A 16,740-nucleotide genomic window follows, 5' to 3' on the forward strand; every position below is an offset into this window, starting at 1 on the left:
GAAAATAAAATAAAATAAATATCCTTACTGACTATATTCGCTATTACATTCAGCCAAACTGAACAAAAATGCACCTTTAAACTATGTACTGATATTTCCTAGCACCTCTAGGGCAAATGTTTGTAAAAATGGATAATATTTTTATGGATGTTGCATGACTAAATCATGATGAACGGCTAAACAGATACATAAGTATCACAATCTGGAATGACAAAAACACCATCAAATGATAAATGATATTTATTTCTGCAAGTTGGTTACAAAATAACACTTTTACACGTCAATCTTTGAAATAACTAGATGAGGCCAGCCACCTTATTTTGTATTACCCAATAATAATCCATTACATAAGACAACTAATTTCCAAAATGTTTTTGTTTTCAAATTCCATTGCAAAATAAACTTTAACAACAAGTTCTAAAACTCAAATATCCAACATCTTTCCAGGACAGTACAGAATGGAGCGGACCAGTGTGACTGGTAGCGCTGAGCGATAGTGGGTGGTCGTGGCCGGGCCCGGCGGGGAAGCGCGTCACCACCACGGTGGACGTGCGCCCGCCGGCGTACGTGTGACGTCACAACTCATCACGCATCCATTGCTTTGTTTCGCTCAGTTCAGTGATCAGACTTTTATTTGCATTTTAGTAGCTAAGTAACTTTTTCTTGCTTTAAAAATAACATAGAGTTGCAGTAACACAAGTGATTTATAGTTGTTTAAAGTTATTCATTATAGTGACCTCAAGAAGTTACCAATGATAACAGCTCTGCGTAGAGTAAGTTTAACTGTGCTTTTCATTCCAAATATTTTATTGCATCGTATGAAATCAAGTCTGTTGATAGTATGTAAATGTATTTATAGTTATTTTGGAACGACGATAAATCGTAACCGTTGTTTATTAGATAGGATAATGTCATAAAATAATATTTAATTAGCAATTTTTATGTTCATTCATACATTTGTGCAGAAAGGCTAGTGGTCAATACTGTACCCTTAGTACCAGTTTGTACTACGATTTAGGCTTTCTCTTGGTTGGTTTATTTTGCCTGCCAATCAGAGCGCTCTCGTTTCGAATACTTCAAACGCAAACCAAAGTCATACTAAGAGCGGATTACGGTTAAATACTCATTACAGTCAGATAGTTATACAATTTGTAACATATACCAAAGAATTGTAATAATTTTTGTGTTTTAGTACAAACTGTGCCACCAAATAATAGCGTAGTTTGCCATGAACTGTGTTCTTGTGAGACTATTATAATTTATGCTTATTCTAGTTTAATATTCCAAGTATTGTATTGTAAACATTCCAAATGTAATACTTATTAGTAAATTAATGTTACTTTTTAATATAATTAACTCTTTAAATAAGTTATTGTCTGGTGAAACAAACAGGCTCCTTCTCATAGAGCCCATTGGGAAGGACACTATGTTTGTTAAGCTGTAGGCAGCCGCCTGCTCGATGTCATTGCAAAAAAAAAGAAATTACTCCATAGATAATATAATAAACACATCTGTCAGTGTCATCCAGACTTCAAATTGGCGGGAAATCAAATAAAATTATAATTTGTAATATATTTGTAGCTATACGTTAAAATGTCGGGCACTGAGTGTTCATCGTTAGGACAGACAATAAGAAGTAAAATTTTCGAAAAACCTAACTTCATAAGTCATGGAATTTAACAACTAAACAAAATCTTATTTAATTTAGATTAAAGTTTAATTATTAAGTTTGAACCTTTTGAAACATAGCACTTGTTATCTATTATGTGTTGTAGGTAAACTAGTACATACATCATAAACCATTTGTATAGTTTTAGGCGTAAACAAATTGTACATATGAATCAAAATAAAGCATAAATTCTAAAGTGTTGTACATAAACTCATTAGAGATGTTTAATTATTATTTTGTTTCATTTACCATCTGTGATAAGCAGTATTATCAATTATAATGTTGTATTGTGATGCTGTTGTATGGATCTTTATAGAGAAGCTGTTTAACAAAATGTCTGGTACACTCAGCCAGTTTACTTGGTACCTATACAGATAAAAATGTAAAGATTGATTCAGTATATACATACAATAATTATCAATAAAAGTGCTGCCACATAATTAGATATATCATAAAATCTTACATCTCTTTAAAGATTCATACAATATGCCATTATTCTATAGATTGAGCATGATTGAGATATAAGATTGTAAAAGAAATGTGTATCCAAATATGTTTTTGGTGTATCCATATCTGGCAAATGCTCTGTTCACGAACAACCCGTGGACGGCGCAGGGGTAGCGCACCAAGCACTTGTTCATAAGCAGCACATTCGTCAGATTTGGAGACATCTCTTATTAGGCTTTAGCTCAATAATTAAAGGAGAGGAGCAAAGAACCGGGCCCACGGTTTCTTTGCTCACCTTTTTTCTAATCCTTAGTCTTCACTCTTCACTTTCTATTCTACCCTAGTTATCCTATAATAAATGTTATTTTTTGACGCTAGTTGGCTATCCTATCATTTAATGTAGGTGTTAAATATTACTGTGCTAAGTGTGTTATTAGAATATTTTTCAAGATGAATGTTTTTATGCTGATTTTTAATAATTCATGCAAATAAAAGGAAACCTGTGCTGCAATGATAAAAATACCTAAAAAGTTCATGTGTAATTTTGAATTCACACAAAGATCTATAATCTTTGTTAGAATGAGTTCACTTTTTAAGTGTTTGGAAAGAATTTTGTAAAATAATTAGATGTTTATGTAAACTTTACACTTGTTTATTTTGATATGTATTTAAATGTTGAACTTGCTGTTTGATTTCCAATAGCGAATTGAACACAAAATATTCCTTTACACAATATTTGTACTGAGAAAAACATGAGAGAAAACTATACTGAAATACTGACACACAATGTTCAGTATGTTTTAGAAGTTAAATTGAAATTAATTTAACATTGTCACATCTCAAAAAGCAAAAATAACTTAATGAAGAAAACCTTGAATATATTCAGGCCAGAAAATTTCAAATGAAACATGAACAAAATACAGTATTTGTCGTTATTCTAATGACACAGAAAGAAATCGTTGTAGCCTTTATTCAAACGAGTAAAACTCATCATTTGTAGGTGTGCCAGTAGCTTAAGTTTTAAATGTGATATAAATAAAAAATTAGTACAATATAATATTCTATTTTTTATTTTCTTGAATATAATTTTACTATTTGAATCTCTTTAGACTTAACTATTTCATGTTCTACGTGCCAAGTTATAAATTTTCGAAGTGAATATAAAAATTTGAATGTATCAATTTTTGTATAGTTTTTTTAGATATTAAATACATTACATAGTAATCACAATGTAACTGAGTGTTATATTAGAATTGGTGTAATAAGTATTGTTAATCTATGATACTCGTTTCTAGGTGAATTTTATGTAAGAAGTTCTGTTTTTACATTAAAATAAAAATGACTGTTTGTGATGTTTTATTTCATTATAATTACCAGCTCAAGATATAAGCTAACATCCTATTTGTCCCATATTCACTTTTAACCTTTATCCATTGTTTTATTAAAACAAATACAACATGACAATTTTAACCCTGAAGGCAGAGGTGCACATTGCGGCATGTAATGCCGCTATACAATGTACACCCACTTTTCACCATTTGTGTTACAAGTGCCATGTAATAGGAGGTGAGCCTATTATTATTCAGACAGCAAAACATCTCACTTGGATATGCATTTCAGGAGGCAAGGGGTACTGATATAAACACTAGGTTTTAACCCATTGAGTGTCTTATGCACCAGCATTGGCACATAAGACAGTACATTTAGCAAGGTAAAATTTGACAGAATATTGATACAGCTCATATACCAACCTACTATTTCTAAGAGACCATATTCCTCATATTCTGCACTTCAGTAGTCTCGCTGTGTAATTAGTAGATCAAAGCACTGCACTCACAAACTTACTGATCAAGCCCCAGCAAATACTTATAAGATCTTAAGTTACAAATCTTTTATTTCATATACACAGTTACATACATAATTACAGATAGATAAATGTGTCCAGTATCACAAGATACTTAATTTCCAATCATTAATCAAACAAATCATTCTGTTTCTTCAAAAACGATGCACTTGCACACAAAAACTGTGTTTCACTCTGCACTGCTTTCAAGCTCTCACTGTTGTCAGCACTTTTACAAAGCAGGTCGACAGCCTCCATGTCTTTCTTTGCAGTTTCACACACTTTTTCTAATGTGGCCAGCTCCTCTTCTTCAGCTGATAATAAAGCCTCCATCAATGCGCCTCTTTCAACTCGCCTCCTTAGTGAAGCAACCTCCTCCTTCAACTTTTCAAATTCCGAATCCGAGGTTTGTTCAACTTGCACTTCATCATCAGGCAACAAAACATTCTGTGGAATCTTCAACATACGTTCAATTTCTTCATCAATAACTTCCAAAGATGGCCCCGCACGCTCACAATACAAATGAATCAATTTATCACATGACCTCGTTAACGTTGACTTGTCCGTCTCATTGAGATCCAAAGACTCTTGCAAATAAGATTCCATGTCTTTGACGCCGTTTGTAATCTTCTGTTCAACCATTTGTCTCACCGCTATTTTAAGGCGTTGTGCCCCAAAACCGAAATGTTGCGTCTCATATTCTTCGTCAGTACCACCAGTCCACGGTTTGGTCTTAATCATCTTGATTTTAATGAATAGAAACTTTATTTGAATCAAAATATTAAACTTTGTACGCGTTCGATTCAAGTAAACAACTTTATTATTTCAAAATTCAAAGTCAAACGTTCACTTCGACAATTGACATTGTCATTTGTTTGTCAATATTTGACCAGTGTTACCAACTCTCATCAAAATTTACCCATAATCCATAGCATCCAATTGGGGAAAATTCTACATTATCATTAATGATACTCAGTACCAATTGGTAAAATCTAGTGCTGAGGTTGCTCTTGATTATTTCTAATAAAGAAAAAACAACTCAGGATAAACATTTAGATACAGGCAGGGTCAATAAATCTATGCAAATAAATATTTTGAGTTTGAGTAAGCCAGCTAAGCAATGATAAAGCTAATTTTATTATATTTTTATTTCTAAGTTTGTAGCTCCAAAAAAAATCCTGGGCATAAAAATGTCCCTTTGCACTTTTTTCCCCTAAATTTAGGGACAAACCCCATAAGTTGGCAATACTGCCTTTGACAGAAGCAGTGCAAAGTTGCCAAAGTAAAAAAATACATTTTTAGTTGGTTGTTAAGGGGAAGTCATATTTTTTAAAATCTTTAACAACTTTTTTAATAACTTTTTTTCCTGTCCTGAAAAACCACTGTCTACTACTCTGCCAACAAAATAAAAATTAGGAACCAACCAAATAATTCATTGTACCAACCAAACCAAATCTTTAACCAAATAATTAAAAGCAGTTAATATCAAATACCGGGTTATCGACTAGGTTTGAATTTCTTTCGTACGACCTGAAGTGAGCGACATATTGTTATAAAGATACGTGAAGTTTTACTAAGGTTGGAGTACCTATACTTCTAAACCAAATCGCTTATAGAACATTTTCTTGAAATTCTTTTAGGTTTTAAGTTTTCCAAGTAGCTATACTTAGCAGTCTCAATATTATAATATTCCAGATTATTCAAAATTATGTAGGTATCTTATTATCAATTCCTGTGGATATGCTATGGTAGAGATAGTGACCAATCCACTGTTACGACGTCTATTACTAATATCTCATATTATTATAATATCTCATCAATTGCTTATAACTTTAATACAATTAAAAACTTTTTTACATAATATTACAATGAATATTTAAATATAATTATGTCGAAAGTTTCAATTCATTAACGCATTATTCATTCAAACGTTACACGTATTATTCCTAAATAATTTTTAAATCATAAATAAAATAGCGTAAAAAATTGAAACGAGAATGAATGGAGCGCGTCTAAATTTATCGTTCCGTCCACTCGCTAACTATTTTGCGTTCGCGATTCACTTCACTTCAGTTCGTTCAGCAGTAATAGCGCGGAGTTCGTACTGTGTCGACGTTCCTATTACATCACAACAATAACATAACCTCTTCGTGGTTATCGCGAAAACTTTCACTCGATACTTTTCGAATAAGTTTCTTATTAGATTTGAACTAAGAATATTAATTAGTTGTATACGTGTTAAGCGTTTGGATAAAACGCTGTTGTTTTTGTCGTTCCGCGTGTGCGAACAAGTGTTTACAAAGTTGTCCATACCTTGGTGTTGTGTTCAGTTTGCAGTTTTTGTGTTTTGACCGTGAACTTGTTGCTTTGAACCCGTCTTTGTGGTAAGAATCATAGTGTAGTTACTTATTTTTTTGTTTCATATTGACGATATTTTGTATTATCGACATGACTGTTATGAATTGTGTAATGTTTACTTTTATCTTAGGTTTGTTTATATTTGAATAATATGAATTATTAATGCGTAGTTGTTACCTAACTAGGAAGTTATGGACATTGAAGTTTCGTTTACCTACGTATAGTTTTTGTAGAATGGAGTAGGTACCGAAGTATGAATTCAATAAACAGCAATCGTAACAGTACCTACACCGGTTAACCTGTTGAATATTTGAGTTGCTATTGAATGAAATGTAGGCTAATAAGAATTACACGCGGCAAGTAAGAATTTAATTACGAAGATAACGAACTTGGTATGACTACCACATAATGATTAGGCAGCACTATTTAGTCTGTGGAGGGTAAGAATCTATTTAACTTTTTAAATCTGGAACCAAATTAAGCACAGAGTATTTTTAACCAACGTGTTTTTTAATTCTTTAGATAACCAGTACCTACCCATAATATGTAAAAACGTAAAACCATCTAACTACGTGTTTCATGACATTTTTTAAAAATTAATTACGTTTCTGTCAAGGCATCCCTATACATATTACTCATATTAGGTAAGTACCTAAAAGATATCATTTGAATTAAAAAAATATTAGTCGTTGTCCTACGCACAGACAACTGCTGTTTATATCCTTATCTTCATTGTTTTTCGATTAAATACTCGCACATTACCTTGATAATGATAATCATTATCACGCACGTTTTTCGAGTCGATTAAGTGATTGTTTTGATACCATTTTACGTAATCATGTCACTTATTAACATAGTTACTATTATTCATGAAGTGCTTATGTAAATGTAAAAGAAATTAAGTGTGAGAGCCATGCTTCGGGACGAACGGGCCGACTCAAACGGAGTGATACCAGTATACCACGGCTTCACAGAAAACCAACGTTAAATAACGCTTGCGTACGTCGTGTAAGTGAGGTTAACGAAGCTATAGACCCTCCCAACCGTTCACAATCTCCAAATCCCCAACAATCTTCAAATTCCTAACCTCCCAAAAGGCCGGCAACACACTTGTAACGCCTCTGGTGTTTCGGTGTACGGGAGTCGCCGATTGCTTATCTGCAGGTCTGGTAGTTTACCGGCTTATCTCTAAAAAAAAAATAGATAAGTAGGTAACTGAACTATACTGTACTAGAATTATGAAGTAGTAGGTTTGGTACCTACTACCTACCTCATTTTCGGTTTGGTCATATATCGTATAACTATATAACTACTCATACATGTACCTAAGTACTTATCAAAGCGTTGTATTGTGTAGGTATTAAAGTAGGTATATTTCTAAGTACAGTCAACAGTGCCTTAAAGCAGGTATAGAAACTTAGGTATTAGGTAGACAGACAGTGAATCTTTGTCTGAAATAACAGGACAGTTGTTCTGTACAAGGACAACTATATCTACCTACCTGCACAAAGCACAAGGTACGCAGGTAGTTTGTCGTATAACCTAGGTAGGTTAGTACCTACCTATAGGTAGTGATCTACCTACGTATACCTACCTACTTAAAGAGATAGAATCCCTTGAATCTAACTCAATACTTAGGTATTAGATGTATAGTATATATATGTATTTCTTCTCTATTGGCATTTAAGGTGGCAGGTGCTTGACAAATTGTTGAATGGTACCTACCTAAATAAAATGCTGTTCTTTTCCTGCTCTTAAATAAATCAGCATAGCAAAAATAATATCGCTGACTTAATACTACATCGTAAATGTTTTTGTCATACCTATACGAGACATAGCTAACTGAAGACAATTTTATTTGGTTAAACATTGTAAAACATAAAATGATGATTTCAGATCCTGACCTTCGACAAATATCTCTTCATTGTGTTTTTGGCAGTGACAGATTTACATAAAACTCCGATAAGTTTTATCAGTTTTCGCCGAATTCATTGACAATTTTGTTTGATAAAAATAGTGAAATTACATCTAGGAATTGTAACATCGATTTACCGATGTTCAAAGTCACAGTCATGCCATAACAACTCCAGGTTTAACTAGTTACTATTAATTTAACTTCTCAAAATAAGCTAGTCCAAAAACTTGACTGCGGTACGAAAATGAAAAAAATATAATTAGGTTCCTAAGTTTCCTTCTTCCAGCAAATTAACAATCTAACTGCCGTACTTAGAGACATTTAATGATTACTTAAACTTAATAACGATTTAGTCCGAAGACAATTGTTAAGGAGTGGGGTGAGTAATCATTAAATTACTCTGAGTAGTTACGGCGATAAGTTCAAAAGTCGTACTTTTACATCTGATATTGTAGGTACATTACTACAAAGGGATAGATAAATTACTTGTCTACCATAGTCCTACTTAAGTAAATATCCTTCGTTTCTCTTATTAAACTTTCAAAAACATTAACAAACAAAAACAGGCTGCCGGTAACAGAATATTAATTAGGTACAAAACTAATTAAAACGGTAACAAACGTTTTTGACATAACTTACTGAAATTGTCTTAAATATTTGTTCCTTTTGTTTTCCTACTACTACTTACTTACGACACGTAGTTACCTTATTTCTAGTTTCTTACTGGCAGGGAAACAGTAGTTACTGTTAGTAACTATGAGTTTGCTTTACGTTTAAAGTAACTAATCGAATCGAGAATAATCGTAACGAGAGCGCGTTCAACTCTCTGATTGGTTGGTCTATTCGAGCCAGCCAATCAGAGCGTCGAACGTAATACAAACTTGTACTAAGGGTACTGATTGCAGAGTAAAGAACTCGGTTATAAATGGTGGCAGTCAAACCTCCATTAGCCTAAGGCATCAATAAATGACGCAGGCTTATCAGTCAGGGTTTTGCTGGACGATAAAAAATAGTACAATATAAATCTTGTAATAATATTCTATGTACCTAGCTATAACCAATTCTAAGTAGATATTTATCATTAATAATTCGTTCATTGTTAAAGGCTGAAGTTTAAACCCTTTTTTTTTTTTTTTTTTTTTTTTTTTGAGGGGGAAAATCATCCAATGACTTCTCCCGCCTTGGGCGAGGCGAGAGGGAGTGTCAGACTCTTACTGACTAAAAACCACCCCGTTCCTTCTCAAGTTTAAACGCTAAGTTCGTATTGAACCTAAACTTCTTAGGTACTAATGAGAATTGAAAATCCAAATTACAATTCAATTCAACTCTGTCCCAAGATAAAGTTTGTGCTTAGATTCTACGCAACTAACTAGTTATAGGGAAGTTAGAAGCTTCGTAGAAGAGTTAATTTAGTAATAGTAATTTGGCGTTTCTTTCCGTTACATTTCCCTTCCCAATCTTCCCAATCCCCGATTCCTCAACAACCCTTAAATTCCTAACCTCCAAAATGCCAACAACGCACTTGTTACGCCTCGGGTGTTTCAAGTGTCCATGGGCGGCGGCGATTGCTTACCATCAGGTGATCCGTCTGCTCGTTTGCCGGCTTATTCCATAAAGAAAAATATATGGAAAAGACCTAGGAAGTATAGATTTTCTATATGAAAATTATGTGTTATCGATCAGCAACGAGTGACCTATTAACGGACTTTACACCTCTTATCAATGCATCGTGTGACGCTGATATAAAATCAGTAAGTATTAACCAATGAATCAAGAGTTTTCACATACAAACGGTCATCGCACCGCACCCACAATGTCATTGACATAATAAGTAATGTGATAAAAAATATTTAACATATTACAAGATAATAATGAGGTTGGTTATAAAGCGTTAAATTTTAAATGCGTTACTCATTTGGAATTTACGAATACCTAAATAGTTACTTACTTTAGTCATTTGAGTTTAAAACTTCGAATTTATGTACCTAACTTCTTGGATTTCATTAGCCTTGAGTAACTAGTCTAATCAGTACCCTTAGTATGAGTTTGCTTTAGGTTTAAATTAATTGAAAGGAGTGCGTTTGGCGCTCTGATTGGCCGGCTCGAATAAACCAACCAATCAGAGTGCCGAACGCGCTCTTGTTTCGTTTTCGTTCAACGTAAAGCAAACTCGTACCAAGAGTACAGACCGTTTAAATATTTCCATTCTCATTCGACTCGGCATTTAAATGGGTCCAAAGTACCGAAAGAAAAACAGTTTTCATATACATAATAATATTGCTTCTACTGCTATCAAAATTCATAATCTATCCATTTAAATACAATAGATACATAATATACGTCATCAGTTTAGCTGCCTGCTGGGTAATGTAATCTGCTACTATGTAAACGTCCTACGGAGCACCACAGATGTTAGGTATTATTGCAATCACGTGTTCATTCACGAGCGCCAGATGTGAAACTTCAGGTTAATCTAGGATAAGATTTTGCATCTATTGTTTAAACTCACATTATTGTAGAGACGTGATTTAGATGATTATTGAATGGAGAATGGAAAAACATTCCAAAAAATTATCCAATGTTAGTCTCTAATAAAAGGATTGTGCGATTTATAAAGATAATAAAACAGGATCAAGAAAGTCGTACGGGAAGCTATAACTAGTTAAAAGATGCAACAGATTTTAAATAACTAATAACACAGATGATTGAGGAAACTTGAAGTAAAGATTAATGATCAAACATCATCAAACACTAAAGTTTCCTACGGCTCACGTGGTTTCCTTATCATCGCACCATGTAATACACATTGGAAGGGGCAACTGAAGGAAATCGATTAAGATAATGCTTACCGTCACCGCCGCGCCTAGCAGAAATTAACCGAACCGATGTGATGGAATTCACTTGAAGACAAGAGACATTACTAACTCTAGTGGAGAATTTGTATGAAACATTCTTAGGCAGAAGACAATATTTTTTAAGTTAAGGGGACATAGGTAGTTACTCTAAAGGAAAACTATGAAGGTGCAGATGAAAGATACAACATTAGTGACGAAATATTTTGAGGGATTGATTTCCAAAACAACTATAAAATTGCATAACTAACTATAAGGATTTGGTCCATTTTAATCTACTAAGCCTGATTGAGGAGACCATTTTTACTTTTTCTCTTGCAAAAATAATCAGATAGTTAGCAGCTTAAATTGATTCTGAATCTACCGTTAACCTTTTGACCGCCAGAGCATAAACGCTTCGCCGTGCCCTCCACGCCGAGACACAAATTCAACGAAATAACCTTGAAAATATTAGGGATTCCAAAATGTTATCGATAAACCAAAGTGAGTAATAATTTTCGTCTGAATTTTTTTTTGAATAAACTGCTTATAACATAAAAAGAATATTTATTTAACCTAATCTCCCACTGTAATAAACTTAAGACCACATTAATAGCAACTATCAATGAAATATCAACCTTTTGAGACACAAAAATACATATAAAATTGCAGCAAGTTACAGCACTATTATCTATCAGTTACGCGCCATTGGCATGTATACATGCCAATGGCGCCGGCAACTATCCATTTTTTTTTAATCTCTCGTTTATGATTAGGGATGTAGTTAGCTGAATAATGTAACTTATCGAGTTCATTTATGTATTAGGTAATCAAATTTGAAAACTGCTAAATAGGTATCTATAATATCTATATAGGTATATAAAAAATCTGTAGATTTTAGTGATATTATTTATACACTTTCATATTCTTAAAATAGTTGCCTTGTATTTGTAAAATGTCACATGAAACTTAAAAATATAAAAAATCAACAATCGTATTTATTTATTATGCTCATTAACAGCCTTGTAATTGAAAAAGGTTACGTGAAACTTAAAAATATATAAAAATCAACAATTGTACCTATAAAACATTATGCTCACTAACAGTCTTGGAATTGTAAAATTTAAAACTAAATTGTATATTATCTATAATTATTATCAATAACAAAAATTTCTGATGTTGATAGTAACCTACAAAAATATTTTATAATTATCTAGAATGCGCAATAGTTCTTCTGTACTATAAACCTCTTCATCGCCATTTTTGCAATTAAAATGTTACTACATAAAACATGCAACACCCAAAAATGCACGCGCTTACGACGTCACGAGTTTACCTTTTTTCTCAGAGTAAGGTTATATATACACTTTTTAATAGTTATTGCAAAAAATAAGCGAGCATTTAGCTCAAGTTTTAATATTACTTGAATTACACTACATCACTAGTAGGCATGTATACATGCCATTGGCGCGAGAGAACATGCTTTTTTAGCCGATATTTAAGTTGTTTTTATCAATCAAATATTAGAATAACTATATTGCAATTTTGTTCACTGTGTACAATTATGTAATAACTGGGTATTCAGTTCTTAAGATACATCAATAAAACACGTGAAAGTAATGACTTAATGTGTTTATTTTGTTTTTCTCTGTGATCTGTTTCTTGGCATCTATAGATGTCGGTGGCGCACAGGGCACGCTTGCGCATGACATCTATACATGCCATTGGCGTTCAAAAGGTTAATGGACCTATTTTAATCTAGATTATTAACATCGAATATCTCTTAGAGCTCAGTAACCCAAAGCCCATTATGTCGTCGGCTATTTCCTTGATTGCTTTTCGACGTCGCATCGTCCGGACAATTTGTAGTAATCCTTACTCGTTATGCTTCAACGCGAATGTTATTTTCCAATACATTAAAATGATAATTGCCATACAATTCAATTGTTGTCAACAATGATCTGTGAGTTCTGCTGTGTTTTTGTCGATAACATGTCATAAAACGTGATGTTATCTATATATTAATACGTGATACTTTGGACCGCTTTTTACGAAAATTGCGCGGACTGCATAAAATTTGGTACCTTATAGTTTATTGTAGGAGAAGTATAGCATGCTAATATTTTTCAAAAACTTATAAAGTACATTAAATCAATAAATAAAACATTACACACACATGCATGACCGATCGTTTTGACAAAACGTCAAAATCAATAGACATTGCGATTATGAGTCTCATACAATGAGTTTTTAAAAGAGTTTGTTTGTACGTTTCATACGTCAAGAGGAGTTTATAGTGTTTGTGTATTTACTAAACTTCCAACGCTGTATTTACAGCTTTCATACAGTTGATTATTTGGAAGTTGGAACTGTATTTTGACATCCTTTAGGAAACATGTGGATAAGAATTACGGCTTCTGGAAGTTGACTCTTAAGAAACTGTTTTTGCACCGGCTATTGTTGAGGATTCCATTAAAGTAACAGCATACTTTGATTTAATAGCATTTTGTTTAGGCAATTTACTGTTCTAGTCACCATAGAACAATGTGAAACTCAGTACTCGTGTCATTAAACATTGGCAGCGCAGTTTAATTGGTTATAATAGCGAGATTGTTACTCCTATACTTCATTCCCATGCGGATCATGAACATGTTTATTTTGAGCGTATTAACTAACTATGGCTATACTGAAGTACCTAACTTGTGTATAGCAGCAAATATTAACTGCTTTAATTCTACTGACCGCTTTTCCCATTATAGCACAATGAGTTTGGTGTGTACGTTTCATACGTCAAGAGGAGTTTATAGTGTTTGTGTGTTTACTAAACTTCCAACGCTGTATTTACAGCTTTCATACAGTTGATTATTTGGAACTGTATTTTGACATCCTTTAGGAAACATGTGGATAAGAATTACGGCTTCTGGAAGTTGTTTAACGATGGTTTGATTTGTGTATAAAATGAGTAGAATATTTATGGATTCCAAAACAATGCACAATGGGTTCATAAAAGGGCTATGTCAGGTCCATAATTAAAATCAAAGTAGCAATGGAAAATCGAGAGGGAAGAGACTCTTACTGACTAAAAACCACCCCGTTCCTACTCCTGCTTTTATAGCTGGAGCCCCGGTAACCCGCTAGGCAGTCCGCAGCTCATCAAACTAGCCTTGTACTGCTCGGAGTTCACGATCAAGGTCCCAATAAGTGTGCAACTAGTATTTCTACTTACGGACACTGTAATGCGGTTAATAACTAACTACGTTCTCTATCGTTACACCTCGGTGACCAGCTAACTAGTTTTCGTCATTATTTACCAAAAATTTTGACTCCTTCATTTTGAGTTTGGTTTTTTGGATTTTTAAATATTTTTGACTTCGTAATTCTGCTCCTATGGTCTTCATTATTAACTACTTTAGATTCGTTCCTCATTTCATTAGTAAATTAATAACCGAATAGACGGGATTATAGCGGTTTGATGTGCGTTTGACTCAGATTTTGTTTGCCAAATTGGCATTTGTAATGCAATCGAGTACAGACCTATTTCTAGTGTAAGCGACACGTGTACGGGATGTTCGTATTTTTGGAATCTTGGGTGGTCATATTTATTGAGATTATATGCTAAACAATTTATAATATAAAAATAAGTCGGGTTTTCCTTCCTGACGCTATAACTCCAGAAAGTACGAACCGATTTCTACGGTTTTGCATTCGTTGGGAAGGTCTCGGGCTCCGTGAGGTTTATAGCACAGAAAATTTAGAAAAAAAATCTAGAGAAAAGCAGGAAAACTGGGAAAACCATCGGTGGCGAAACGGAGTTCGCTTGGTTTGCTAGTTACTCATAAATATGAGCGTCACCGTCCATATTTAAGTCGTCTAGTCAAAATGTTCACTTGTTTATCAGGAGCGTCCTTTAAAAGGACTTCGAACTTTTTGTTTCTCAACGACCTGTTGATGTTGGCGCCTGATTAAATACTTAGCTCATTACGCAAGCTTCATCCGTGTGTTCAGAATTTTCGAAAAAAACCAGTTCCTCCTTCGTCTATTCCTCGATTTTTTGCTAACAGCTTACATCATTTTCGCTCCTACGCCTGTAGACTTTGAGTTGTGATTTATTACTACAAATTACATAGTACCGTTTGCTTTATTGAGTATCTAATTGGACTAATACTGGTTAGACTTTCATAGAGAGATAATTCTGGTATTAATTTAAAATAGGAATACAACTTTTGATGAAGTACCTACACCGTTACACGGTTAACAGATGGTTGCTACTGAACAGGTCATTGAACTCAGTAATACGTTAAAACTTTTGTACTAGAGAATCCTTTCAAATAGTATGCAGGAACTGCCCGAGTATCTTGTCTTGAAACTTGGAAGCCAGCCAAAAAAAAAATTGTGTAGTTGAAATACGGTGCTAACGTGATAAAAGCGTTGACTGAAATGTGTTTCGTATTGACCCGAAAATAAATAAACATTAGTACCGAAGTACTTACAGTTACCTAGATCTACTTACAGAGGAAAAAACAACAAACAAACATGTTTGGAAAGACGTCTGTCAGATTTCCTACGCAATGTTTGGTCTTCACTCATTAGCTTCTATTTCTATATCATTTCAAACTGGAGTTACTGTTTGTTAATAATTACCTACAATTAGGTATTCTACAACTTCACTCTCTTGGATCTTGTTTTATTTAATTTTCCTGTGATTTGTAGGTATTTGTAGGAACCTAAATTTTTTCACCTTTTGACATATTTTGGCAATGAAGGAAACAACCATACATTTTCTAGAAACAGGAAATAAACAAGCTAACAAGAGCTGTTATTCAAAGGATAGTCCAGTAATCTTATCGACCTCTATGTCAACGACCTTCTACAAATAGTCCAGAGCACCCCTAACTAGTTATGGTCCCCGTAATGGCCGCCAACGCCTAGCTTAGATAATAAAACGTCTTTTGTTACTTAACGTACTTACGGCGTCATTAACAGTTTCGGTAAAGGGGGGGCTTACCCTACTTTATGGCTGTCTGTTTGTTATGTCATACAGTTTACGTTGATCGGAGGCAGTTGCTACAACATTGTCTTAAGCCGCTTGGATTTAAATTGTACAGAATTTATGTCTGTTACAAGTTTTGGGGGCTAATGTAAACTAATTTGCTTGTCGTATCCAAAGTCTCGAGACTATCAATTCATATTTTCTTTTGGAGAAACATATTGAGTTTAAACCACTCTCTTTTAATGTCAACAGTAACTGCCGTTCTTCAGTCTAAATAGACTAAACCAGGATTAATCCTATCGTTTCGTGTTGGTAGTTAAAACGTTTTGCGGGTTTCGCTACTCAACTCTTACGAGTGGACACTTAGCTTAAACCTTTTCACATTCACTCGAACAGGTGAACGGACGATAACGAAGATGAAACCAGTTTGTACAGTACACTACATTGATTTAAAATCTCAGGTATAAAATAAACTGGATATAGAGAAATATAGGGAGTCGTGGTGGCCCGGAGGTTTAGGACACCTACTCCTCATGCATGAGGGTGCGAAACCTACCAAAGGTAAGTACCAATGTGACATTTTCCAAGTTAACTATACGTACTTTCTAAACATTATTTAGACACCACTGACAAAACGGTGAAGGAAAAACATCGGGAGCAACCTGGGCTTATGAATTCTGATTATAA

At 33.9% G+C, this 16,740-nt stretch overlaps 3 protein-coding genes across 4 annotated transcripts in view; 2 read left to right on the forward strand and 1 right to left on the reverse strand.

Moving 5' to 3' along the window:
- The window catches only part of LOC118271720 (probable G-protein coupled receptor CG31760), a 91,531-nt gene extending 88,068 nt beyond the window's left edge, over window positions 1-3,463 (forward strand). Inside the window, exon 18 of the mRNA XM_050693623.1 lies at window positions 448-3,463. Within this exon, the coding sequence (XP_050549580.1) occupies window positions 448-477 (30 nt within the window). The 3' untranslated portion in view covers window positions 478-3,463. The remainder of the gene's footprint in view (window positions 1-447) is intronic.
- Window positions 3,464-3,739: 276 nt separating this feature from the next.
- On the reverse strand, window positions 3,740-4,831 carry LOC118271723 (protein MIS12 homolog). The gene has a single exon (XM_035587888.2). The coding sequence runs from the start codon at window positions 4,698-4,700 to the stop codon at window positions 4,089-4,091; it is 612 nt and encodes a 203-aa protein (XP_035443781.1). The 5' UTR covers window positions 4,701-4,831; the 3' UTR covers window positions 3,740-4,088.
- A 1,203-nt stretch (window positions 4,832-6,034) lies between these two features.
- LOC118272049 (dual 3',5'-cyclic-AMP and -GMP phosphodiesterase 11) overlaps window positions 6,035-16,740 on the forward strand; it is a 226,378-nt gene continuing 215,672 nt past the window's right edge. For both annotated transcript variants that reach the window (XM_050693591.1, XM_050693595.1), the window contains exon 1: window positions 6,035-6,343. The gene's annotated coding sequence lies outside the window, so the exon portion shown is untranslated. The remainder of the gene's footprint in view (window positions 6,344-16,740) is intronic.

This window comes from Spodoptera frugiperda, chromosome 5 (assembly GCF_023101765.2).
Source record: "Spodoptera frugiperda isolate SF20-4 chromosome 5, AGI-APGP_CSIRO_Sfru_2.0, whole genome shotgun sequence".
Lineage (NCBI taxonomy): Eukaryota > Metazoa > Arthropoda > Insecta > Lepidoptera > Noctuidae > Spodoptera > Spodoptera frugiperda.